The sequence below is a fragment of the Bicyclus anynana genome, chromosome 5, assembly GCF_947172395.1.
Source record: "Bicyclus anynana chromosome 5, ilBicAnyn1.1, whole genome shotgun sequence".
In the NCBI taxonomy this organism is placed as follows: domain Eukaryota; kingdom Metazoa; phylum Arthropoda; class Insecta; order Lepidoptera; family Nymphalidae; genus Bicyclus; species Bicyclus anynana.
The window spans coordinates 386,534-410,870 of NC_069087.1; the positions used below are offsets into that span (position 1 = coordinate 386,534).

The window sequence follows — 24,337 nt, forward strand, 5'->3', positions numbered from 1 at the left end:
CTTTGCACAGGAGCTGATGTCGCAAGACATACAAGTGTGTGTGCCATTTGAATGTCATTGCGAGGATGTGCCTCAACACCATTATATTTCTAGGTTTGTACAAGGATCATAGCATACATATCACTGTTATATTGGTATATTGTAAGTCTGTACTTTGTATGCGTTTTGGCTTAGCTGTAAGCATACTAAGGATATATAATAAATAAATAAATAAATAAATAAATATCAACTGGGAAAGGAATCGTAATGCTTCGCTGTCAACCAGTGGACTCTGCTACGGCTAGGCGATTAGGGCTTGCCGTTCCCCTTTTTTTTAGTTCCCCCTTTAGGGCTCCCACCATCCAGACCTGGGCCAATAAAGAAAACCTTAATCGGCCCAGCTGGGGATCGAACCCAGGACCTCCGTCTTGTAAATTCACCGCGCATACCACGGAGGCCGTCAAACGGTTAATAACACACAAACAAATTAGAATAGAGGAAATGTCTAAATAAAGACGTTCGATTGATGACTCAATAGTTACCATATAATAATAGTGATATTTAGTCTAGAATACCCACTAAACTAAACAATAAAGCTCGATTTGCGAAATAAAACAAGAAATTGTAATTTTTATACAAATTTATTAGGTTGTAGCTTAGGTACGATCACTTGGTGTCAATACTTTATTGAAATAATTAAGTCGTTACACTTAAAATTAAGTTATCAGTTTTGAGCCAATTAATTAGCCTATCTATATTAGGTATATACATACAGAGTCAAGGTAAAAACAAATTCTACAGAAACTTCAGCAAAATATTTGTAATAGATAACATTTAAACATAGGTATGGTATATGTGACAAACTTCGAGTCCGCACTGAACACGAGGCATATGGCATAAATCCATATCCTAGCAGGGTTATAAATTATAATAATATTTAGAAGTATTTCAACGTCAGAACGGACCAGAAGTTTGGCGTAATCTATACAGCTGCATAATAAAGTAGTATCGTATTTAATTCGAGACACAATTTGCGCGAAACTTAAAACTTAATTTCACTTGTTTAGGACAAAACGACTCGTAAAGGCGTCTCTTGTGACTCGTGAGACTCGCTCATAGAGGAGAGACGAATGAGAATGAGCAAAACCAAATCTTTCGCAGAAAATAATAAATAGGTAAATTTAAAATAATAGGCACCGCCAATTAAAGATATATGAAGGCCATTTCCGTCACCTAATTAATTTGTATGATACAAACATGTCCCAAGGTATCTAACTAAAATAACACCGAAGCACCTATATCGCACCAATTAAATACAAAATAAAATAATTGTGATTCCAACTGAAAGTAGGTATAGTAAACTAAAAAATTTATTCTTCTCAAGTATAGTAAACTTGAAAGTTTCTATTGATCTTGGCAGAGTCGCAAAGTAACGCAAGAGTTATACAGGGGCTTTAAAAATTACTAAACGTGGCAACGGTTTTATTATCTATATACTTATAATAAATCTGTAGAGAGGTCAATTCTGTACATGAAATATATTTCCAAAATAACTATCAGGGGGTGATTAGTGATCGATACTGATGCCAAAAATGCAATTAGTAAAATTTTTGTCTGTCTGTCTGTCTGTCTGTCTGTCTGTCTGTATGTTCTTTATAGAAACAAAAACTACTGGACGGATTTTAACGAAACTTGGTACAATTATTCTACATACTCCTGGGCAGGTTATAGTATACTTTTCATTACGCTACGATCAATAGGAGCAGAGCAGTGAAGAGAAATGTTGAGAAAACAGGAGAAGTTACTCAAATTTTTAAGCTTCCGTCGCGTGTACAGCCTTAATGGTTAAAGCTACATAGAAATAATGTATGACGGAAATGTTTTCCTTAAAATTATCTATAAAAACACAACAGCATATATATGTCTATCTTTTATGGTTGACTCACAATAACACGTGTAACTCCCGATAGCTTAGCAGTTCGGAGCTTTCTAATTATATTTGTTTACTCTTATGTTTATAACACTCATCACTCATCCCTAACTAAAAAAGTTAACATTATTACCTATTCAATAAAAAAAGAATCATAAAAATCGGTAAAGAAACACCAAAGTTATACAAGAAATACGCTAAGCCATCGCGCGTGAATACTAATTCATGCTCGACGCGACTCGCGGGGGGGGGGGGGAATAAATAAAGAAGTGCAGCCTTAATGAGTAGGGAAGGGGTAGGGTAGGGTAGGGTAGGGGTAGGGTAGGGGTAGTGTAGGGTAGGGGTAGGGTAGGGGTAGGGCAGGGGTAGGGTAGTGGTAGGGTTGGGATAGGGTAGGGTAGAGGTAGGGTAGGGTAGGATAGGGGTAGTTGAAAGTTTACAACGACTTACACGCGGACGAAGTCGCGGGCGTCCGCTAGTAACAAATATATTATTGTGATCTATCACTTACAAATATAACAATATCAGCTTAGAATGAGATTTAATCTTGAAATATAAATAAAATAGTAACTGTTCGTGCTAAAACAACAAAAGCTTCAACGATTTCAAAACTTCTGTTTACTACCTTTACAGAGTTTGTCAAAAAAAGGCAATTTGGAAAACTTAAAAACTAAATTAAAACACTTAAAGAAACTTGTAATACTTTATATGAATTGCCACTTTATCAAATGAAGGTGATTCCAAGTTCTTATTATTTTATTCGGTTATTTATTTCTAATTTCAAATCGACTTTTTAATCTGTTTACTAAAGCCACGATATAATATGTATTGCGTCATCAAAATATTTATTTCCGAGTGAACAGATAAATCCTATATCCGCTCCTGCTAACTGGGAACTACAAAGTACCACAGCCTTTCGCATTTCACTACATCTAATATATATAGAGCGCACTTCACACGTATCATATCAAATGTATGTGCGATATTATACAGCGCCGGATTAGCCATAGGGCGGTAGGTAGCATTTGCTACAGGCCCTGCGTTCAGATGGGGGCCCGTGACCGAGAAAAAAATGTGAAGGTCAATTTTGGTGGGCAATTGGAACAATTTTTTGTTTTTAAAACTGCATAGAGTGATTCATCAAATGAAAGAGCTTTTTAACAGGGATCATTTTAAAATTAATAGCTTTTGAATTAATCAAGGATATATACTGTTATTCAAGGATAGTACTGTTCAAGCCTGATTCAAACTTGAATCTCTCAAGTAATAAACCTAAAATAAAAAAATAAAAAATACAGAATATAGCTTCCTTCTATTAGTAGATTTCAGGAAAATCTTGACTTTCTAATTTTTAAATATAAAGGTCACTTTTGGGGGAAAAAACCAAATTAGAATTTGTTTTTTTTAACCTAAAAGGTCCCCTGTTTAAATCTGCTACAGGCCCCACGCTAGCTTAATCCGGCACTGATATTATATATTACTATACATCAGCCTAATCTATGAACTAAATTATTCCCAGTCTCTCAGAACTCTGTCTAACACTATCAAGGCAATAAATAATTGTTTGGTACAGCATATTGCAAACGATTGATCTTACTCTTCAATCAATATATGAAACAAGTTACAAAAATAATCATCTAACTCTCACGCAGATAAAAACACAGACATCCTTCCTACAATACTTCATATATTTAAGTTTTATCTTTTAATCCGACGTAGAAAGTATTACGAGTTAGTTACACAACATAAGCTTATCATTTGGAACACAAGATATATTTGTGTTTATACATATTATAGACTAGATGACAGAATTACATATCAAAAGGAATAAATACGAGGAGGATTTTTATTTGGCGAAAATTTTTATAGATGTTATCTAATCTATAAAAACAACAATACTTAAAAGTCGCTTCGTAGTGAAAATACATTTTAATTTGTATTTACAGCATTCGACTGTATCATCCTTTCATACCTTAGCGTCTAGTCGAAGTTTGTCAACGTCCAAGATAGAAATCCAATTCACGCAACTTCCATACACCATAAATCACAATTGTATATTTTTCATAACATTCATCAAGAATAAACAAGTCAGTCAACGTGATTATCCGATAAACACGAACAAACAATAATATTTGAAGTCGTTCACACAATACGATCATTATTTTCCACTCCATACGTGTATCGGCTTAATTACTATATTGCTCACATAATCGTATTCAATACAACACGCTCCACAAATTGTGCGTTTTTGTGGACAGAACATTTTGTGTTACGTCAACGAAAATATTGATTTTATTGGATTAATTATTTTTTCTTATAAATTTTACATTAATTATTGTGTTCGATATAGCAATACATATTTTTGAGCTAAAGTAACACTATTAAGTAGCAGTACAGTGATTGTATAAATACTTAAGAGTTTATTTTGTTAGTTAATATACGTAATATTGTTTATGAAACAAAGTAAAAATAACATTACTGGTAGGAATGGTCAAATACTGTTGGAGTCATCCGCGGAAGTTTATCCGTGTCGACGGCACTCGGCGAAATATTCTGTCGTATTAGAACTCGTCAAAATATTTGGAAATGTTAAAGATAATATTTTTTTTTTAGGAAATGTGCCTTTTGCATTTCAACGAAAAAATGTAAATTTTTCGTTGAAATGCAAATGGTCGGCTACAAGTGGACCTACAGGTCGGCGTGCGGCAGCAGCGTGTGCCGGCGGTCGTGGTGGAGCTGGCGCGCCGCCGCCGCGTGCCGCGCCAGCCAGCGCGCCACGTCGGCGCTGTCGCACTGCACGCGCGGCCGGCGCAGCGCCTCGCCCGCGCCGCCGCCGCGCACGCCCAGCTCCACGAACCACGCGCCGTCGGCCTCCAGCGCCGCGCACGACACCAGGTTGCCGAGCGGCGTCTCCATGACCACCTGCGGCGCCGCGTGCTTGCACGTCACGATGCGCAGGTGCGAGTCGGACAGCAGCGCGCGGATGTCGTGCGGCGCGTCGCGCACGATGCGGTACGCCAGGAAGCGCTCGCCCGGCGCCGCCGGCAGCGCCAGCAGCAGCGCCGCGCCCGCCGCCAGCTCGGGGCAGTAGCGCGGCAGCGGCGCGGCGGCGGCGGCGGCCAGGCGCGGCGCGCGCGCCCGCTGCGGCACGGCGCCCGCGCGCCGCGACGAGTCGCGCAGCGCCGCCGCCGTCTCGGCGGCCAGGTCCAGCACGCCGATGACGGGCTTGGTCACGGTGCCCACCAGCCCCTTGCCCACGCCCGCGAAGAAGCCCGCCACGCCCTCGGCGGCGGCGCCCTCGTAGCTGTGCTTGACGAGCGACGTGACGCCGCCCAGCAGGCCCAGGCCCAGGCCGCGCAGGCCGGCGGCGAGGTGCGCGCCCGCCGCGCCGGAGCGGATGCGGCGCCGCGTCTCCTCGTGCGCCTCGTCGCCCACCACGCGCTCCAGCCCGTCGCCCAGCGTCTCTGCGCACGAGCGAACCGTCACTGCTGCCCGGGAGCCGGCGAGCCCCCGCCGCCCGCCCGCACTCACCCGTCACCTTGGCGGCGGAGTTGGAGAAGCCGTGCGTCACGTTCTTGAGCAGCGCGCCCACGTTGCCCTCCAGCAGCAGGCCCGACACGCCCTCCGACACGTCGGCCACGAAGCCCAGCGGGTTTCCGAGGAAGTCCACGGAGCCCAGGATCTTGGCCGCCTGCCACTTCAACTCCTGTTCAAGCAGTCGAGGCTCAAATAACATTCTGACGGCTCCCCCGCCGGCGGTCGAGCGGCACCAGTAGTAGTAGATCGAGGCACTCACGTCTTTGAAGTGCTGCAGCAGCTGGCGCGCCAGGCCGGCGGCGGTGTCGAAGGAGTGCGCGCGCACGAAGGGCTCCAGCTCCACGGCCGCGTCCTCGAAGCGTATGAACGTGAGCCCCAGGCGCCGCTTGAGCGCGCTCAGCTCGCCCTCCAGCTTGCTGGCCGTGAACATCGACAGCCGGACCTGCGCAACCACACGGCGTTGGACACTTGTAGTCTAGTCTATAGTGTGTTTTCTCTACAGAGACAAAAATTACGTTTCACGTGTTGCTTGCTTTTATATATTGATATGATGTAAATAGGGACGTCACAAAATCGATATTCAGGATTTAAATGATTGCATAATATCGATTTGTCAGATATGGACCAAAAATTTAATAAAATAATTTTCATTTAATTGAAATAATTATTATCGACGAAAATATTTAACTAATTGACGATTTTCATCAATGTATTCAACAAAATGTATTTGTAATTCAATTACAATGAAAAGTATTTTTCGCAAAATATTAATCATTGGATAGTATAAAGTAAATTGTTAATTTATAATATTATGTAAAAAACGTATAATTAGATTTTTTGTTATTGTACTTTTTAATTTCTTTTAGTGTCATTTAAGTTAAGTTTACATTTTTTGTATCAAATAGATGACCATGGGCAATGGGGCAATTGGGCAATTGAGCATTTGGGCAATTGGGCATTCAAGGTAATGAAAAAAAGCTATTCAAATTTTAATATTATATTTATTCAGAGTCTGAACTTTTATTGTATGAACTGGTATCAGAGTCTTAACAACTTCAATTAAAAATCTTTCTTCCACTTCTTCTATTATAGAGCCCAGACGGTACATCTCATTTTCCACTTTTGATAACGTGTATACAGCTAATCCATCGCTGCGGGCTTACCAGCCTAAGTCCTTCTTCAAATAGTTTTTTGACATCATTAATTTTTTAAGTTTTTTACTTGGAGAAAGAACTTCTTCACGGCGCCTATGCGAAGAAGTAGATGGTTGATCATCCGCCATCTTATTGAGTATTAAATAATAAAAACAGGAAAAAAACAAAACTCAACTAACAACAATAAAAATAAACGTAACAGAAACTTAACGTAACAAATAACAAAAACAACACTTTAAAAAAACGTCCGTACGCAGACCACATCCGACCACGAGAACACAAACGTATCGAAAGCCAACAGACACAAAATGACATCATGTCATTAGCTATCATAATGTGACAGAACTGTCAATATTTTAAGAAAGGAATAATTGAATCACTTTGGTAAATTTTGTCTTTTTTTAATTTTTAATAATGTTAATAAAATACAAAATATAATACAAAATACTAAGTATTAATAATTTACAAAAAGAATATTATTATATTATATGATTTATGCAACTTTTGATATCATAATTACACATTTTAAAAAAATATTTTACTTCTTATGTATCATTGTATATCTTTTATCGATTTTAATCGAATCAGAATCGTTAGGACAACCTTATTCTTTATATGCTGGTCACATTATTTTTGTTTGACGTTTCTAATTGTCATTTCAGTCTCTGCTTTAAAAAAATAGACTATAGTATATTTCACCGCGCACTCCGCCCACGAGCACGTCTCGCCGCGCGTACCTGGCTGGGTATGACCTTGATGAGCGCGAAGTAGTATCGGGTGGCGTGCAGCGCGGTGAGCTCGTGCAGCACGCGCCGCGTCTCGAACTCCGCCTCGTCCGGCTCCTCCGCGTCCGCCGCCTCGCCCGCGCCGCCCTCCGCCACGAGCACGTCTCGCCGCGCGTACCTGGCTGGGTATGACCTTGATGAGCGCGAAGTAGTATCGGGTGGCGTGCAGCGCGGTGAGCTCGTGCAGCACGCCCCGCGTCTCGAACTCCGCCTCGTCCGGCTCCTCCGCGTCCGCCGCCTCGCCCGCGCCCGCGCCGCCACGAGCACGTCTCGCCGCGCGTACCTGGCTGGGTATGACCTTGATGAGCGCGAAGTAGTATCGGGTGGCGTGCAGCGCGGTGAGCTCGTGCAGCACGCGCCGCGTCTCGAACTGCGCCTCGTCCGGCTCCTCCGCGTCCGCCGCCTCGCCCGCGCCCGCGCCGCCACGAGCACGTCTCGCCGCGCGTACCTGGCTGGGTATGACCTTGATGAGCGCGAAGTAGTATCGGGTGGCGTGCAGCGCGGTGAGCTCGTGCAGCACGCGCCGCGTCTCGAACTGCGCCTCGTCCGGCTCCTCCGCGTCCGCCGCCTCGCCCGCGCCCGCGCCGCCACGAGCACGTCTCGCCGCGCGTACCTGGCTGGGTATGACCTTGATGAGCGCGAAGTAGTATCGGGTGGCGTGCAGCGCGGTGAGCTCGTGCAGCACGCGCCGCGTCTCGAACTCCGCCTCGTCCGGCTCCTCCGCGTCCGCCGCCTCGCCCGCGCCGCCCTCCGCCACGAGCACGTCTCGCCGCGCGTACCTGGCTGGGTATGACCTTGATGAGCGCGAAGTAGTATCGGGTGGCGTGCAGCGCGGTGAGCTCGTGCAGCACGCGCCGCGTCTCGAACTGCGCCTCGTCCGGCTCCTCCGCGTCCGCCGCCTCGCCCGCGCCCGCGCCGCCACGAGCACGTCTCGCCGCGCGTACCTGGCTGGGTATGACCTTGATGAGCGCGAAGTAGTATCGGGTGGCGTGCAGCGCGGTGAGCTCGTGCAGCACGCGCCGCGTCTCGAACTGCGCCTCGTCCGGCTCCTCCGCGTCCGCCGCCTCGCCCGCGCCCGCGCCGCCACGAGCACGTCTCGCCGCGCGTACCTGGCTGGGTATGACCTTGATGAGCGCGAAGTAGTATCGGGTGGCGTGCAGCGCGGTGAGCTCGTGCAGCACGCGCCGCGTCTCGAACTCCGCCTCGTCCGGCTCCTCCGCGTCCGCCGCCTCGCCCGCGCCGCCCTCCGCCACGAGCACGTCTCGCCGCGCGTACCTGGCTGGGTATGACCTTGATGAGCGCGAAGTAGTATCGGGTGGCGTGCAGCGCGGTGAGCTCGTGCAGCACGCGCCGCGTCTCGAACTGCGCCTCGTCCGGCTCCTCCGCGTCCGCCGCCTCGCCCGCGCCCGCGCCGCCACGAGCACGTCTCGCCGCGCGTACCTGGCTGGGTATGACCTTGATGAGCGCGAAGTAGTATCGGGTGGCGTGCAGCGCGGTGAGCTCGTGCAGCACGCGCCGCGTCTCGAACTGCGCCTCGTCCGGCTCCTCCGCGTCCGCCGCCTCGCCCGCGCCCGCGCCGCCACGAGCATGTCTCGCCGCGCGTACCTGGCTGGGTATGACCTTGATGAGCGCGAAGTAGTATCGGGTGGCGTGCAGCGCGGTGAGCTCGTGCAGCACGCGCCGCGTCTCGAACTCCGCCTCGTCCGGCTCCTCCGCGTCCGCCGCCTCGCCCGCGCCGCCCTCCGCCACGAGCACGTCTCGCCGCGCGTACCTGGCTGGGTATGACCTTGATGAGCGCGAAGTAGTATCGGGTGGCGTGCAGCGCGGTGAGCTCGTGGAGCACGCGCCGCGTCTCGAACTGCGCCTCGTCCGGCTCCTCCGCGTCCGCCGCCTCGCCCGCGCCCGCGCCGCCACGAGCACGTCTCGCCGCGCGTACCTGGCTGGGTATGACCTTGATGAGCGCGAAGTAGTATCGGGTGGCGTGCAGCGCGGTGAGCTCGTGCAGCACGCGCCGCGTCTCGAACTGCGCCTCGTCCGGCTCCTCCGCGTCCGCCGCCTCGCCCGCGCCCGCGCCGCCACGAGCACGTCTCGCCGCGCGTACCTGGCTGGGTATGACCTTGATGAGCGCGAAGTAGTATCGGGTGGCGTGCAGCGCGGTGAGCTCGTGCAGCACGCGCCGCGTCTCGAACTCCGCCTCGTCCGGCTCCTCCGCGTCCGCCGCCTCGCCCGCGCCGCCCTCCGCCACGAGCACGTCTCGCCGCGCGTACCTGGCTGGGTATGACCTTGATGAGCGCGAAGTAGTATCGGGTGGCGTGCAGCGCGGTGAGCTCGTGCAGCACGCGCCGCGTCTCGAACTCCGCCTCGTCCGGCTCCTCCGCGTCCGCCGCCTCGCCCGCGCCCGCGCCGCCACGAGCACGTCTCGCCGCGCGTACCTGGCTGGGTATGACCTTGATGAGCGCGAAGTAGTATCGGGTGGCGTGCAGCGCGGTGAGCTCGTGCAGCACGCGCCGCGTCTCGAACTGCGCCTCGTCCGGCTCCTCCGCGTCCGCCGCCTCGCCCGCGCCCGCGCCGCCACGAGCACGTCTCGCCGCGCGTACCTGGCTGGGTATGACCTTGATGAGCGCGAAGTAGTATCGGGTGGCGTGCAGCGCGGTGAGCTCGTGCAGCACGCGCCGCGTCTCGAACTGCGCCTCGTCCGGCTCCTCCGCGTCCGCCGCCTCGCCCGCGCCCGCGCCGCCACGAGCACGTCTCGCCGCGCGTACCTGGCTGGGTATGACCTTGATGAGCGCGAAGTAGTATCGGGTGGCGTGCAGCGCGGTGAGCTCGTGCAGCACGCGCCGCGTCTCGAACTCCGCCTCGTCCGGCTCCTCCGCGTCCGCCGCCTCGCCCGCGCCGCCCTCCACCCACGACCACATCAGCAAGATCAGTCTGTTGATAGACCATGGATTATCATTTTTTTTTTTCAAAAATAAAATAATACGATCGAAAAGAAACGTAAATTTAGTGGCGGTTTTAATTTATAAACTCCGACTAGTTAGTGTACAATTACAATGTTAGAAGACGGATTCGGCGCTGGGGTTAGTTGTGTCGTGACGAAGTTTAAGGGTGTTAGTCATTTCGATTTCACTATATGTAAGGCATTCAGCAGCTCAGTCCCAAGTTTCGCTTCGAACCGGTCGTGAGTTACCTCTCATCGAGGCGCACGGCGATGGGCCGCAGCGCCACCACGAAGTGGTTGAAGTACACGGCGTTGTAGTTGCGCGGCGGCGCGCGCTGCAGCTCCAGCGACACGTGCAGCGCCGGCAGCGCCGCGCCCGCGCCGCCCGCGCCGCCCGCGCCCACAGTGCCCGCGCGCTCCGGCAGGCAGTGCAGCAGCACCGGGCTGGGCGTGCTCGCCAGCTGCGACATGGACACAACGCATGAGAGCGCGCTGAGGCGGGCACGCGGGCGCTCCGACGCCGCTCACCTGGTTGTCCCACTGCATGCAGTCGACGGACAGCGCCAAGTGCGCGTGGCTGCGCGCGCGCGCCGCGTCCAGGCGCACGCCCGCGAAGTGCGCGTACAGCAGCTCGGCGGGCGGCCAGCGCGCCACCAGCGACACGGACAACCCGCCCAGCGCCAGCCGCACGCCCCACTCGCGCGCCGCGCCCGTCTCCGCCGCCTCCGCCGCGCCCTCCTCGTCGCTGCTGTCCAGCTGTTTGCAGTCCTACGAACAGAGTAACAACTTTGCAATACGCTTTAAGACATCGCAAATTATTATTTTTTGTTAAATATGTAAAATATGTAAATATGTAAAAGTCAAAACAAACGAAAAACTAAAAATGTGATTAATTGTGGTAGAAGTGCGTGTTACAAACTCTAACAAAATCCTTATACTCGTAAATCCATTGCATTAATTGAACTAGCCTGGGTCAGAGTCAGGGTCAAGTGGCGCACTCACGGGGTTGGCGTGGTCGGCGATGCGCACGAGGCGCGTGGGCCCGTCGGCGCACAGCTGCACGGCGAGGCGGCCGGAACCGGGCCGCAGCGTGTGCCACGCCACGGCCTGCTCCGCCGGCACCGCCGCGCCGCCGCGCCCCGCGCCCGGCAACCCCAGCACCACGCGCCCGCCTGCGCGCCGCAGCACTTTACTACACTGTACTAGCGCTCTCAAACTTATAACGCTCCGTTTGTAAGGGATTTATTATAGTGACGTCATGAACCAGTTGAAATATAGACCGTCATGGCCGACAGGCGTTTTGGCTCGTATATTGTCAAAAACATAATATTTAAAAACTAAAATCTTCATGTAATCGGGTAAAATATAAAAAAAAAATTCAATTTTATAGAACACTTTAAGACGATTTAAAAAAAGTGTCAACTACGGCTCCAAGTGAACTTACCGAAATAACTCCGAACTACCGAAAATATGACAAATTGGAACTCTATGATATCACAAAAAATTTCATATTAAAAAGCAACTTTTTCTAAATGAAGTTAAATTATTATTATTATTGCACAATTTATTTATAAAGCATAATGGAACCCCGGCACAGATTTTTTGTGTGTCCTCTATAAAATTGCAGTTTTAAACTCCGATTAGTAGGAAGCTAATGGTATATTGTAGCACGGTTTACCTGTGGTAATGAACATTACCAAACGAGCTGTAGGAATGAATAGCTTTGTGATATAGTTCAGGTTTTATATTGAGTAGATTACGAAATAGTAGTAAATTCGTAGTACGCACCGGGCGCGAGCCCCATGAGCCCGTGCTCGGGCTGCACGCACAGGTTGGCGTGCGCGCACGCCATGCGCGCGGCGCCGCGGCCCTCGCGCAGCAGCCGCCACGCCTGCGTGGAGGCGCGCCGCCCGTCCGCGCGCCGCAGCACCAGCGCCGCCGCGCGCCCCGGCCGCGGGGCCGCCTCCTCGATGTCCAGCACCTGCACAAGCGAGCCTACAGCGGGTGCCCGACCAGTCGACGTAAACACGGCTATTACTTAATTAATAAAAATACAACCTCGCGTCACCTCACACAAACTCCGTCGCTTCAACGTCCGAGTAGTCAAAGCACTCGAAGTGATCCGAGCATCTCTTTCGACGCTTCGTGTTAGTAGTAGTAGTCTCGTGTACATTTTGAGGTTTTACACAGTTTTGTGTAGTCCAGACACAAAGCATACATTCCTACTTATCTTATGGCCTCCATAGAGTCGAGCACAGCACAACAGCACATACCAGCGCATGCGGACTGAGCGCGCTGTCGTCGCTGAGCGCGTCGGTGGGCTGCGGGGGCGAGCTGCCCTCGTGGATCAGCTGCTCGCTGGGCCCGCGCCGCCACAGCTGCGACCTGCGCACCACACCGCTCTGTACAGCTGGACAACTTAGCTTACCTCGGCAAACCCAAATGGTGACGCATACATCTCCCTGTAAATGGAGATCACGTCGGGTCGCCAGATATAGAGATGTGGCGTCCTGGCACATGTATGCGTCACTAATTTGTGAGCTCACGTAATATTTCCAGATCAAGATTAATGCTTGGAATGCGTTACGTTTGTTATATTCGTTTAACTTAGGCTCACAATTTCAATGTACTCGTAGGTATAGCCTAGTGTAACACTACTCTTAAATTAACGAACGAGTAGCCTATGCAAGCCACAGGTGAGCTCCGGTGCGGCCGACAGTCGCCGCCGCGCACTGCATACGCACCGGTCGCCGTATCGCTTGCGCGCGAGCTGCACGCGCGTGGAGCCGAGCGGCACCTCCAGCACCAACACGTCGGAGTCCGGCGTGGACGAGTCCGTCGCCGAGCCGTCGCTACGAGATACATGCTTCGTTTAAATCAACATTCAAAATTAACTTACTGTTTACCAAATTACATCAGAATGTTTGTGAGAGCAAATAATGTTAGTTTTAATATTAATAATAATAGGAGTATTGGGAAAAATAAATATTGAAAAGTTCGTCATATTATTAAGGACACCTCGATCGCAAAAGTAATGTACGCACTGCGTGGGCGCGGCCGTGGCGGTGGCGACGAAGGCGACGTAGATGAAGTTCTGGTACAGCAGCGTGTGCGTGTCGTGCAGCGCGTGCAGCGGCAGCGTGAGGCGCGGGCCGCCCGGCGCGCGCAGCGCCAGCGCCGGCGCGCCCTCGGGCTCCGGCAGCGCCCAGCGCGCGCGAGCGCCCGCGCTCACCACGCACTCCTCCGTGCAGCCCACCTGTGCACACCACATACGTTGCGCCGAGGTCAGGACAGCACTCACCATCTACTTCATCGTCAAGTCTGCAGGACACTTAAAGATGTATGTAGGCAGCATATACCAAATATTTCGGCATTTTTAAAGTAAAATTCCTTTACGCACGATGGACTTGGCCGTGAGGCTTCTCCTCCTAGCCCGAGTACGTTGCGGGGGATCTTGTACTTTTTTTTTTTTTTTTTACGTTATATAGGCTAGCGCTTGGCAGCAATCATGCTTGACAGTAAGCGATGATGCAGCCTAAGGTGGAACGCGCTTGCCTAGAAAATGCCTATTCACTCTTAACTTGAATACACCCATGTTGTAGGTGGTAGGGAAAACTGAAGCTGGAAGGGCATTCCATAATTTCGCAGTGCGGATCAGGAACGAAGAGCCGAAACGCTTCGTACGAGTCCAGGGGACATCAACTACGTATGGATGCAGACCTCTGCGATGCCTGGCAGTTCTGTGGTAAAAAGGTGAAGAGGGAACTAGATCGAAAAGTTCCTGAGCGCACTCTCCGAAATAAATCCTGTAGAACACCGACAGACAGGCAACTTTTCGGCGATGCTCTAATGATTGCAATTTCGCATTAGTTAGCGCCTCGTTACCGATGAGCCTTCTAGCTCGGCGATCCACCGAGTCCAGAGCAGCAAGCTGGTATTTGGCCGATCCATCCCATAAATGGGAACAGTACTCCATGCACGAACGAACCTGAGCTTGGTAAAGAGTAAGAAGCTGTTCCGGCGTGAAGTAGCGCTTCACCTTATTTAGGATACCGAGCTTCTTACCAGCTGTTACTGCTTTGGACTCAATGCATTCTCCAAAGTTGAGCTTGGACGATATTGTAATACCTAGAAGCTCAATACTGTCGGTGATCGGAACAGGTGTATTCCGGAAAGTAGGAGTAAACTGGAATGGACTCCTTTTCGCAGTGAATAAACACGCCTGTGTTTTGGTAGCATTAAATTTGACTAGATTGGCGTCTCCCCAGTCGGACACCTTGTTTAAGGTCAAATTGACACGTTCTACCAATGTCTCTCTTTGCTCAAGGGTCTCAGCCCCACTAGCGCGAGGACTGGACATATATCTATCCGTTACAGTGCTGTCGTCGGCATACCCAAATAAACCTGGCTTGAGCAGGTCGTTTATGTGCAGCAGGAAGAGTGTAGCGGAGAGAACTGATCCCTGAGGAACTCCGGCATTGATTGCCATTGGATCAGACGAGCTGCCGTCTACGACAACTCGAAATGATCGTTCGCTCAGGAAATCTGATATCCAGCGACATAGGCTAGAGGGAATCCCGTAGGCAGGAAGTTTACTTAAAAGGCCATCATGCCAGACCCGGTCAAAAGCCTTCGAGACGTCTAGTGAAACAGCGAGCGCTTCACCATGTTTCTCGATGGCTTCACCCCAGATGTAAGTGGCATACACTTTCTTTTTTTTTGACTTTCAACAATACCACTTAGACGCAAAGGAGTAAACCAACCAACAATTTATACTTGAATCTAAATCGTGACACCGTCACGCTGCGCGCACCTGGTGGAACATGATGGCGACGGGCGAGCAGTTGTCGATGCGCAGCGGCGGCGGCGCGGCGCTCGCGTCCGTCAGCACCACCAGCAGCGCGGCGCCCTGCGGCACCACCTCCACGCGCAGGATGTGGTAGGCACCGCCGCTCTCCCGGCACGCCAGGTGCAGGCTGCGCGCCGCGTCCACGCCGAACCCGCCCGACCACGCCGTGAGCGGCTCGGCGCCGCGCATCACGCGCGCGCACAGCAGCCGCGGGCGCTCCCAGCGCGCCCAGTGCCACGGCAGGCAGCAGCCCGCCACCGCCGTCACGTGCGTCGCCAGCGCGCCCGGGTCGTTCTGCGGAGGAGCTGCGGTCAGCGAGAGCGCGGCGACAGCGGCGCGCGCGGGCGCACACTCACCAGCGTGGTGGCGCAGCACTTCTGCGCGAACTGCAGCGCGTGCTGCGTGTTGTTGTGCAGCTGGTAGCGCGGCGTCAGCGTCACGATGTTGGTGCGCCGGTAGCGGCCGCGGCCCGCGCGCACGGCCACGCCCACGGCGAAGGCGCGCTCGCCGCCGTCGCCGCCGCGCGCCTCCAGCCGCTTCACCGTCACGCCCGGCCCCAGCCCGAAGGGCGAACACCACTGCGGACACGGCGATCGTTACTGCGACGCACCGGCGGCGGCCGAGCCGGCGGACGGGCACGCACCTCTGCGGACGCGGAGATGCCGTCGCCGAGGCGCAGCGCCACGGTGGGCCCGTCGCCGTCGGCGAAGGCGAAGGGCAGCGGCGCCACCATGCGCGCCACCTCGTGCTCCGCGAACTGCCCCGCCGCCTCCGCGCCGCCCTCCGCGCGCACCACCAGCGGCAGCCCCGTGCGGTTCACGATCCAGTAGGCGGCCGAGATCGACACCTGCACACACAGTACCGCGTCAATCGCAATTCATTTGAATTTTCACGAAATTTGGGGATATCATTGGATGCGTTTATTAAAAACATAGTTGCGATATGGGTTATACGAAAGATACATCGAAGAGCACACCTTGATGCCGTCGGTTTTCTTGACAGTGACCCTCGCGTTGAGGTAGAGGCGGCGCGCGCGCTGGTCGCGCAGCTTGAGGCGCGCGGAGAAGGAGCCGGAGCCGCCGGCGCCGCCCACGCTGAGAGCCGTCGACCAGCCGAAGCCCTCCAGCTTCACGCACAGCTCCACTCCCTCTTCTACGTTCACCTGACAGATATTTTTTTATATATAACAAGCGGTCGGCGGACGCTCGAAACCGCGTTCCATCATGCTTTCTGTGGCTCCGTTCGCAAATCTCGCGGGACCCACGGATTTCGTTTAATGAAAAGTATCCTAGGTATGTGTTAATTCAAGGTACATTTTGTCACTAAGTGCGGTGTGAAGGAAGTTACACACACACTTTCGCCTTTATAATTGTGATTAAATTATAACATTTAGAGATTATAAAACAACGAGTAGTGAAGTAGTAGCAAAGGGCCGTGACAGTTCGTTCTACAGATCGTAAAACGTTACCTGATGGAAGGGCTGCGTGGTGGCGGGCGCCAGCGTGCCGCACACGTGGTCGGCGCGGTACTGCAGCTCCAGCGGCAGCAGGTTCTCCAGGCGCAGCGCCGGCACCAGCGTCAGCGTGTGGCCCGCCAGCAGCTCGCCGCGGTCCGGCGGGAAGCGCTCCCGCACTATGACGCAGCAGAACCTGGGGGAGAGCTTGTGTTGGTCTGGTGGCGGCTGACACATCGCACGGAGAGAACTATGCACAAATTGTACTTGTTTAAGTATTGAGTGAGAACAACACTAAACCTCCTATGGTCTACAGTGTTCTCCTCTCGCTTAATGGTCAAAACTTTATCGCACTCTCTTCTGAGGCTGATGGATGATCAATCCTGCGCGAAGCTCAAGTTTCGAGTAGGGGAACAAACCTGTACACGTAGTCGTGCGGCGCCTGACACTCGTGGTGCAGCAGGGCGCGCTCGGCGGAGGCGGCCGCGGCGCGCCAGTCGATGGGCGCGGGCGGCAGCATGGGCACGGGCGCGATGGGCGCGCGCAGCAGCGGGCGCGCCCACACGGCGCCCGCGCGCGCCACTAGCGGCGCCGCCCAGCGCTCGCCCGCCGCCACCTGCACGCTGCGCGCGCCGCCGCCGCTCCACGGACCTGCCGCACACCGCGCTTTGTTACAGCAGGCGCCGATGTTTCTTGATGTTTCCAACAAGCTACGAGCGATTGTGACGTAAGACTGACCACCCACCTGCTCACGACCGAAAGCCCCACGCTTACATTTTAAAAATAGTTCCATTTGGTTCAACTTTTAACGTCGATCCACTGAATGGGTCGAAAAGAGTTCAAATTTCCATGTTCATTTACTTGTTATAATAAAATCAAATAACAATCTAATGAGTCATATGATGTGAGATGTATTTACGGGCAATACAGCTAAGACAACAATCAACAAGCAACAAGGCAGCCGGGGACGACGTCACAACGCCACGCGCACTATCTACGACGAATGACTACTGCTACAGACCCGCTCGCACTCGATACCGCATCAACAATCTATAAATCGGACATAATTCAACTGTTGAGTTGATTGACCAACTTTTTGTAGTTTTACATTTTGTTACGTACAAATCGAATTCGAAATCTAGTCGAATGAAGGACAGGATTAGTCAATGTATCAGATACTCCTGGTCGGCGTAAAACTTTAAAGTTTAGCAACGTTTACGAGTACATGATTGGCACCGGGCCATCGCGGACGCCACGGTTTGGCCATATAGCATTGTTTTACTACGCCGGCTGACTCTGCCCGCACCGAGCCTTAGTGTGTTGTGGTTACGTTCGCAGTGCGAGCGGGGGCGCAATTCACCGCAGCTGACAAATATGGGGTCGTCAGGCGCCACGCGCAGCGGCGAGCCGCAGCCCAGCGCGGCACGGCGCTGCAGGCCGGCGCACGCCGCGCGCACGTGCGCCGCCGCGCCCCACGCGTGCGCCATGCTCGGCAGCGCACGCTCTACGGGCCACAGCGGTCCATTAGTCACTCTGAGTTTTACGATTTATTTATTGACAAATCTGCCAATATTGTGGAGCGCACATCTCGTTTTGACAAAAACATCTCACAATCTTTCGTTGTATACTTTTGGATAATGTTGAAACAGGGTCTTGAAACTATGATATGCTTGATTTTTTGTTATAAATATAGTATAGGATGGATAGAATGATAATTTGCAGCTGCGCCACAGAGCTGTATCGTTCAGATAGAGGATTGACAAACCAAAGTTTCTTTAATAACCTGACAATTTGGCCCCATATTTCTCGCATGCGATAATCAACTATTAACCAAGACAAAATAAAGTATTGGCCTCTTTCTCATGCATAATACAAAGGGATATTTATAAATGATAATAAATATATAATTATGAGAAATATAAAAGTGTGGAAAGGTCATCGCAGCATGTCGCCGCACTGTCAAATGGTAGGCGTATGTTAAAATTGTTCTCTCTCGATCAGTCGGTACACAGGTTCGATATCAAACACTGGTTGGCTGACCTTGGGCGGGCGCGTGGTCCAGGCGCAGCTCGACGGCGTGCGGCAGCTTGTTGTGCAGCTGCAGCGCCGAGCGCACCGTCACCAGCTTGCGCGCCGAGCCCTCCAGCGACACCTCCAGCACCACGCGCGCCTCCGCGCCAGTTTTCTGTTCAACAAAAGGTTTTGAGCAATGTGTATATCGTGAAAGTTTAAAACAGAGCGCGGTTGCGGGTACCGTGTGCGCGATGTGGCGGAAGAAGACGCCGACGCGGTCGACGCACACGGGGTCGGGCGGCGCCCAGCCGTCCAGCCGCAGCACGAGGCGCAGCAGCGGCGCGGGCGCGGCGTGCCGGCCGCGGGCGCGCCGCGCGCCGAACGAGAAGGGCTCCGTGTCGCCGCCGCGCACCATCACCCACGAGTCGTCCGGCGCGCACGCCTCCGCCGCGCCCGACTCGCGCAGCCTGCGCACACGACGAACACTGACAGGTAAAGCTCGTTTACGCACACAACTAGAGGAGTGAGATGGTGAATGTTTCACGGAACGTGTAATCGAAATGACATACCGATAAATTCAAAGAGCGCTGTCTGTAGTAACACTGCTGAGATACGAGTAAATCTTCGCTGCTAGCCTCAGTCAGCCGCGGTTCGCCGCAGCGGGCGGTCGTATGCTTCAGATGGTATGCACGTGTGTGAGGTAACATATGATGTAGTTCCGCTGATGTATGAATGTAGGTAGCTACAGACCTAACACTCGAATAGAGCTTCGTCGATGGTGATGAGACACGTCTCACGCAGCGAGCAGCGACACGACTTACTCATCCGAAGTGGTGGTGAGGGTGGTGAACCACAGGCGCTGCCCGGTCAGGTTGCGCAGCGCGTAGGGCACGAAGGGCGAGCGCCGCCGGTGCCCCGCCGGACTGCCCTTCGGCGATTGTTCCGATGTCACCGTCTAAATATTTTATGTTTATTGTAGCGCCGTATAATATATGTAGCAGAAAATTCGTTAGTTTTTTTTATATCGTTCACCTGCGGCGCGTAGTAGTCGGACGTCCAGTTGTGTCGGACGAGACGCACGAGGTCCACGAGAGCGGACGTCACGTTGGTGTCCAGCGTGTCCGCCGAGCGCACGTCCACCTGCAAGCGCCCCAACGACAGCCCGCTCGACAGCGTGTACTCCCAGCTGGTGTCGAATCTGTTTAAAAAAAGGAATTACGAACTAAATCGTTGTATTCTTAACCACATGTTTATTGTGGTTCTTCTAATGAATGGTCTAACATGAAATTCTTAAGGACGCTGAATCACCTCCAAGGTTCCACGACGGGTTCCCACCCCGACAGCGTCCGGTTGTAGTAATCAGCGCTGAGCTGCGCGCGCAGCTTGCCGCCTCCGGCGCCGCCGCCCGTCTGCGCCGCCGCGCCCGCTCCCGCCACCTCATTCGCCGGCGTCGACACCAACAGCGGGTCCTCGAACGATTCCTCTACTTTCCGTAAATCCTGTGTTGAACAACCACATTTTATACTATAGACGTGCCTACTAAATCACCGCAATAAGTGAGCCGAATTTAGTTCCACTGAGCGCAATTAATCACTTTAGAAAGAAACAATGAATTGCCGTACCTGTTCCACCTGCAGGTCCACGAGAGAAACTTCGAGCAGCGGCACGTCGGAGTCCAGGCAGTCGTCGATGACGCACAGCGTCACGCACTCCGCGTTCACCTGTGCCAAAACTTTACTTATTCCGTCCCATCGCAACGAATGAGCGACATAAATATTTATGCTAACTCTTTTATTTTATTTTCATTATGAATAGATTTGGTATGTAGTAAGTTTTAAGTTAGCCATAGTCGTAGACATGTGAACACACAACGTTACACCTGAAAACCAGCGCCACAGCTCGCTGTGGCATCGTGCTGAGGTGGATACCTTTTTTGTCCACGGCCATTTTTTGTATAATTCTTTTATTACTGTGTAACTCATAGTGTGTGGACAAATAAAAATATATTCTATTCTATTCTTTTATTGCGATGAGAGAGAGCTAGATAAACACAATTATTTGGTTTTTACTTGATGAATATTTTATATTATAAAAGGTAAAATTAATAGAAAAATCTTTTCTTGTGCAATAAATATTTAAAACAGAGGAACACACTTGTATAGCTTTGAGCGGGCCGTGCGCGGGCCTGTGGGGCGGCGGCGGGCGCGCGGGCGGCGGCGCGCGCAGCCAGCGCGGCAACGCTCCCCCCGCGCTGGCGTAGGGCGCGCCCGCACGCATGTGCACGCTGTTGGCGGGCGCGCACGCCGCGGCCTGCTGCTCCTCGGGCTTGCCTGCACATCACAACCTAACTTATGTGTCCGACGAGATCCACTAGTTTATATTATAAACACTTTTCCGCTTCTACATCTATATATACACTGTTTTATTAGATTCCTCAACTCATTCATTCACGCAACTCAACCTTATTCTTTATCGTTTATCGCTGGGTATGATAATTCAAACATTGTAGCGGCTCCTCCTCTAGTCATATAATAAAAGTGTGACGGGAGCAGAAGAGCTCTCGAACCCGCCAAGGAACAACGTACCCGAGAGCGCGACGCGGGCCTGCGCCGGCAGCGACTGCAGCATGGACGCGAACATGCGCATGTCGTGGTACGACAGGCGCAAGTTCAGCGTGCCGATAGCCACCTGCGGTTAATGAACGACCAGTACAAAATCTGTAATAGTAATATTTCCAGCCTTACAGCAATGTTCGACAAAAACTTGTCGAATCAAATTGCCATTAAGTTATTCGTTAATTTATTATTTATGAGCACAAATTTTGTATCAGTTAACCTGATTAAGAAGTGCGTCGTCTCTTGGTTTAAAAGTACACAGTATTGTGGGGACGGGAGGCGCCAGAACATTGTGTTGACTCATCCCGGTAGTGATAGTACCCCACACGGACAACGCGACACCCGAGAAACTCATGGCTAGGGCAAGCTCGTCTCAACTACCGACGAAGTACAGCCTTATATGCGGGCTCTATTATAATATGACCTTGCTTTTTCTTTACAAGTGAGCCATTGACTACAATCTCACCTGATGGTAAGTGAAGATGCAGTCTAAGATGAAAGCGGGCTAACTTGTTAGAAGGAGGATAAAAATCCACACTCCTTTCGGTGTCTACACGACATCGTACCGGAACGATAAATCGCTTGGTGGTACGTCTTTGTCGGTAGGGTGGTAACTAGCCACTGCCGAAGCCTCCCACCAGTCAGACCTGGACCAATTAAGAAAATCTCAATCTGCCTAGCTGGGGATCGAACTCAGCACCTCCGTTTTGTAAATCCACCGCACATGCCACTGCGCCACGGAGGCCGTCAAAATACTTCATATATCAACGAAATGCTTAACAGTTTAATACAAAACAAGTCTACCAATAAAAACAAGCTTTATTATTTGTTCATAAAAAGAATAAGTTAAAACTGGTTACTACCTAGTATGAAAGTACTCGTTGAGATGAATAAAACGAGCCCAAACTTGATGTGGTTGTGTGGTTTAATTACTGAGTTCCTATGGCCACTCTCCAGCTCCAGCATCAGACCTAGCACCTAGTGTCCAAGTAACGTTCGGAGTACGCACGTGCAGCACGCTGTCGGCGTGCAGCGCGGCGTGCACGTGCGCGGGCTCGACGATGGACAGCGCCGTCTCCTCCTCCAGCCCCAGCACGCACGAGAACACCTCCAGCTCGTTAAGCTCGCACACCACGGGCCGCGCCACGTCCGCCGGCCGGTACGTGATCACTGTCGTGCTCTGAAAACATTCTTATTATTCATGTTTTTATGCTAACAACATAAACTTTGATATGTTTACCACCCCCAGCCACTACTTTACAATCTGTAATAATTTCGTGTTCTTATAGAAAGACATCCCAGGCACCTTCAATATGACTGCGTTGGTGTCCCACAGCGACGCGTCTTCCACCAGCACCAGCTGCGAGTCGGTGACGTTCAGCTTGAGCTCCACCTGGCCGGCCGCCGCGTGCTGCGCCGGGCTGCCCGCGCCGCTGCGGCTCCACTCGCCCTCCACGCTCTCCAACGACAACTCTTCTCTAAAACAATACGGAGTTTGTTCAAACAATAACCGGATGGCACCATTCTGATGAAATGTTTTACACAAATTTTACAATACAAAAGTACATTATTGTGAATATTAGGGAGTATACTAAATAGTGTGTCAATGAATTAGTAAATTTTATGGTGTTTTATTGCAGTCCTGTTGCATTTAATGGAGATGATGACTAGGTTTGAATATAATATTGATTTTTATGAGACATTCGGGTAAATAAGGTAAATATTAACTTATTAATATGTAAAAAACAAAGATGTTTGCAAATTGATGAGATTATAAAGTTTCAAAATGTACTAAAATTCATTTTTTTTTGTCGTAATAAGATGAAAATTCACATTTTTTTTCAGTTTCCTTACATTAATCGTGTCTTTTTTTAATGTAAAATGAACATAAACATAAACGCGCAAAATAACAAAGATATTTGTAATTTTGTTTGAATGCCCATACAAATTGACGATCAGCCAATCAACGACAGAAAGTAATGACTGCAGATATCCTGTAACTTTTAGAAAATTGCTTTACCTTTATCGTACTCCTAATTTATATAAGACTTAAAAAACTGTCATGATTCTTATTCTGATAGTACCCATAAGCTACCCAGGGCGTAAAGGTAGTGCAACAAATGCCACAAACTGAGCACGAAGACCACCTAAAAGATACAGTGACCGGTAGTCGTCGGCGTTGTTTTGGCTAAAGACGAGACTCACAGGTGCTGCAAGTCGGGGTCCACGGGCGGCGGCGGCGGCTGCATGATGAACTGGCTGGCCGCCTCCCACCAGTCGAGGATCGCCATCAGCCGCATGTTGTTCACGAGAATCGTGTAAGCGGACGACTCGTGACGTTTTCTAATACAAATAGAAAAACTACAATTAATGACTTACTGTTACAAACTCCTGAAAATGTCCATACGTAAACAAATAAGACATGTCGGTATATACAGCGAAATGCGTACGTTATTCTAACCAGATCATAGCAAAGCATCTAATACACTTTTTATCTACTATCGTCAGAACAACAAGCTCAATTTGTTGCACCATCAATTACTATTATAAAAAAATAAAGTGTAAAGTCAGCACAAACAAACACATTGCTTGACAATCCTTAGTGTTATCTGAAATACTAGGCATTAAAAGGGGGAATATGTGCTGTGGGTATTTACTGAGGGACTGTTGTTGGTGAATGAGTTCCACTTAAGTCTCGAGAGTCTATCTTCTGAAACCAGGAAATATCAAGGAAATTTCCCTGCTTTTCACATAACATACATTACAAAAGGAATCAATAATTCGCTTGTTAGCTTTTTATAAAGCAGTGAACAAATGCCCCCCGCCCGCACCTGGCGTGCACCTCGGCCTGCACGCTGTGGCGGTGGTCGGGCATGGGCTGCACGATGTGGCTGAACACGTTGCCGCGCCGGTTGGCGGGCTCGGCCGCGTAGCGCATGTCGCTCACCAAGATTTCCTGTCAAACAACACACCAAGTCGTATACGCTCGTTCCTTTATAGTTTCGCCATGTCCGTCTGTCCGTCTGTCCGTGGTTTAGCGCAGTGACTACTAAAAAGAGGTAATTTAGCTTGAGTATGTATTAT

General features: G+C 50.8%; 1 protein-coding gene across 1 annotated transcript in view; it reads right to left on the minus strand.

The window, feature by feature from the left end:
* Window positions 1-601: 601 nt before the first annotated feature.
* Window positions 602-24,337, minus strand: part of LOC112048010 (intermembrane lipid transfer protein Vps13D) — a 47,358-nt gene continuing 23,622 nt past the window's right edge. Inside the window, exons 36-64 of the mRNA XM_052881492.1 lie at window positions 24,085-24,209; window positions 23,459-23,596; window positions 22,560-22,731; window positions 22,263-22,433; window positions 21,224-21,326; window positions 20,793-20,968; window positions 20,261-20,359; window positions 19,947-20,137; window positions 19,671-19,836; window positions 19,460-19,593; window positions 18,880-19,105; window positions 18,666-18,810; window positions 17,045-17,276; window positions 16,641-16,821; window positions 16,149-16,334; window positions 15,816-16,019; window positions 15,529-15,750; window positions 15,137-15,466; window positions 13,368-13,579; window positions 13,068-13,175; window positions 12,597-12,708; window positions 12,112-12,304; window positions 11,326-11,495; window positions 10,852-11,091; window positions 10,573-10,784; window positions 10,148-10,313; window positions 5,706-5,888; window positions 5,441-5,615; window positions 602-5,373 (exon numbers count right to left, since the gene is read on the minus strand). Of these exons, the coding sequence (XP_052737452.1) occupies window positions 4,598-5,373; window positions 5,441-5,615; window positions 5,706-5,888; window positions 10,148-10,313; window positions 10,573-10,784; window positions 10,852-11,091; window positions 11,326-11,495; window positions 12,112-12,304; window positions 12,597-12,708; window positions 13,068-13,175; window positions 13,368-13,579; window positions 15,137-15,466; window positions 15,529-15,750; window positions 15,816-16,019; window positions 16,149-16,334; window positions 16,641-16,821; window positions 17,045-17,276; window positions 18,666-18,810; window positions 18,880-19,105; window positions 19,460-19,593; window positions 19,671-19,836; window positions 19,947-20,137; window positions 20,261-20,359; window positions 20,793-20,968; window positions 21,224-21,326; window positions 22,263-22,433; window positions 22,560-22,731; window positions 23,459-23,596; window positions 24,085-24,209 (5,748 nt within the window). The 3' untranslated portion in view covers window positions 602-4,597. The remainder of the gene's footprint in view (window positions 5,374-5,440; window positions 5,616-5,705; window positions 5,889-10,147; window positions 10,314-10,572; window positions 10,785-10,851; window positions 11,092-11,325; window positions 11,496-12,111; window positions 12,305-12,596; window positions 12,709-13,067; window positions 13,176-13,367; window positions 13,580-15,136; window positions 15,467-15,528; window positions 15,751-15,815; window positions 16,020-16,148; window positions 16,335-16,640; window positions 16,822-17,044; window positions 17,277-18,665; window positions 18,811-18,879; window positions 19,106-19,459; window positions 19,594-19,670; window positions 19,837-19,946; window positions 20,138-20,260; window positions 20,360-20,792; window positions 20,969-21,223; window positions 21,327-22,262; window positions 22,434-22,559; window positions 22,732-23,458; window positions 23,597-24,084; window positions 24,210-24,337) is intronic.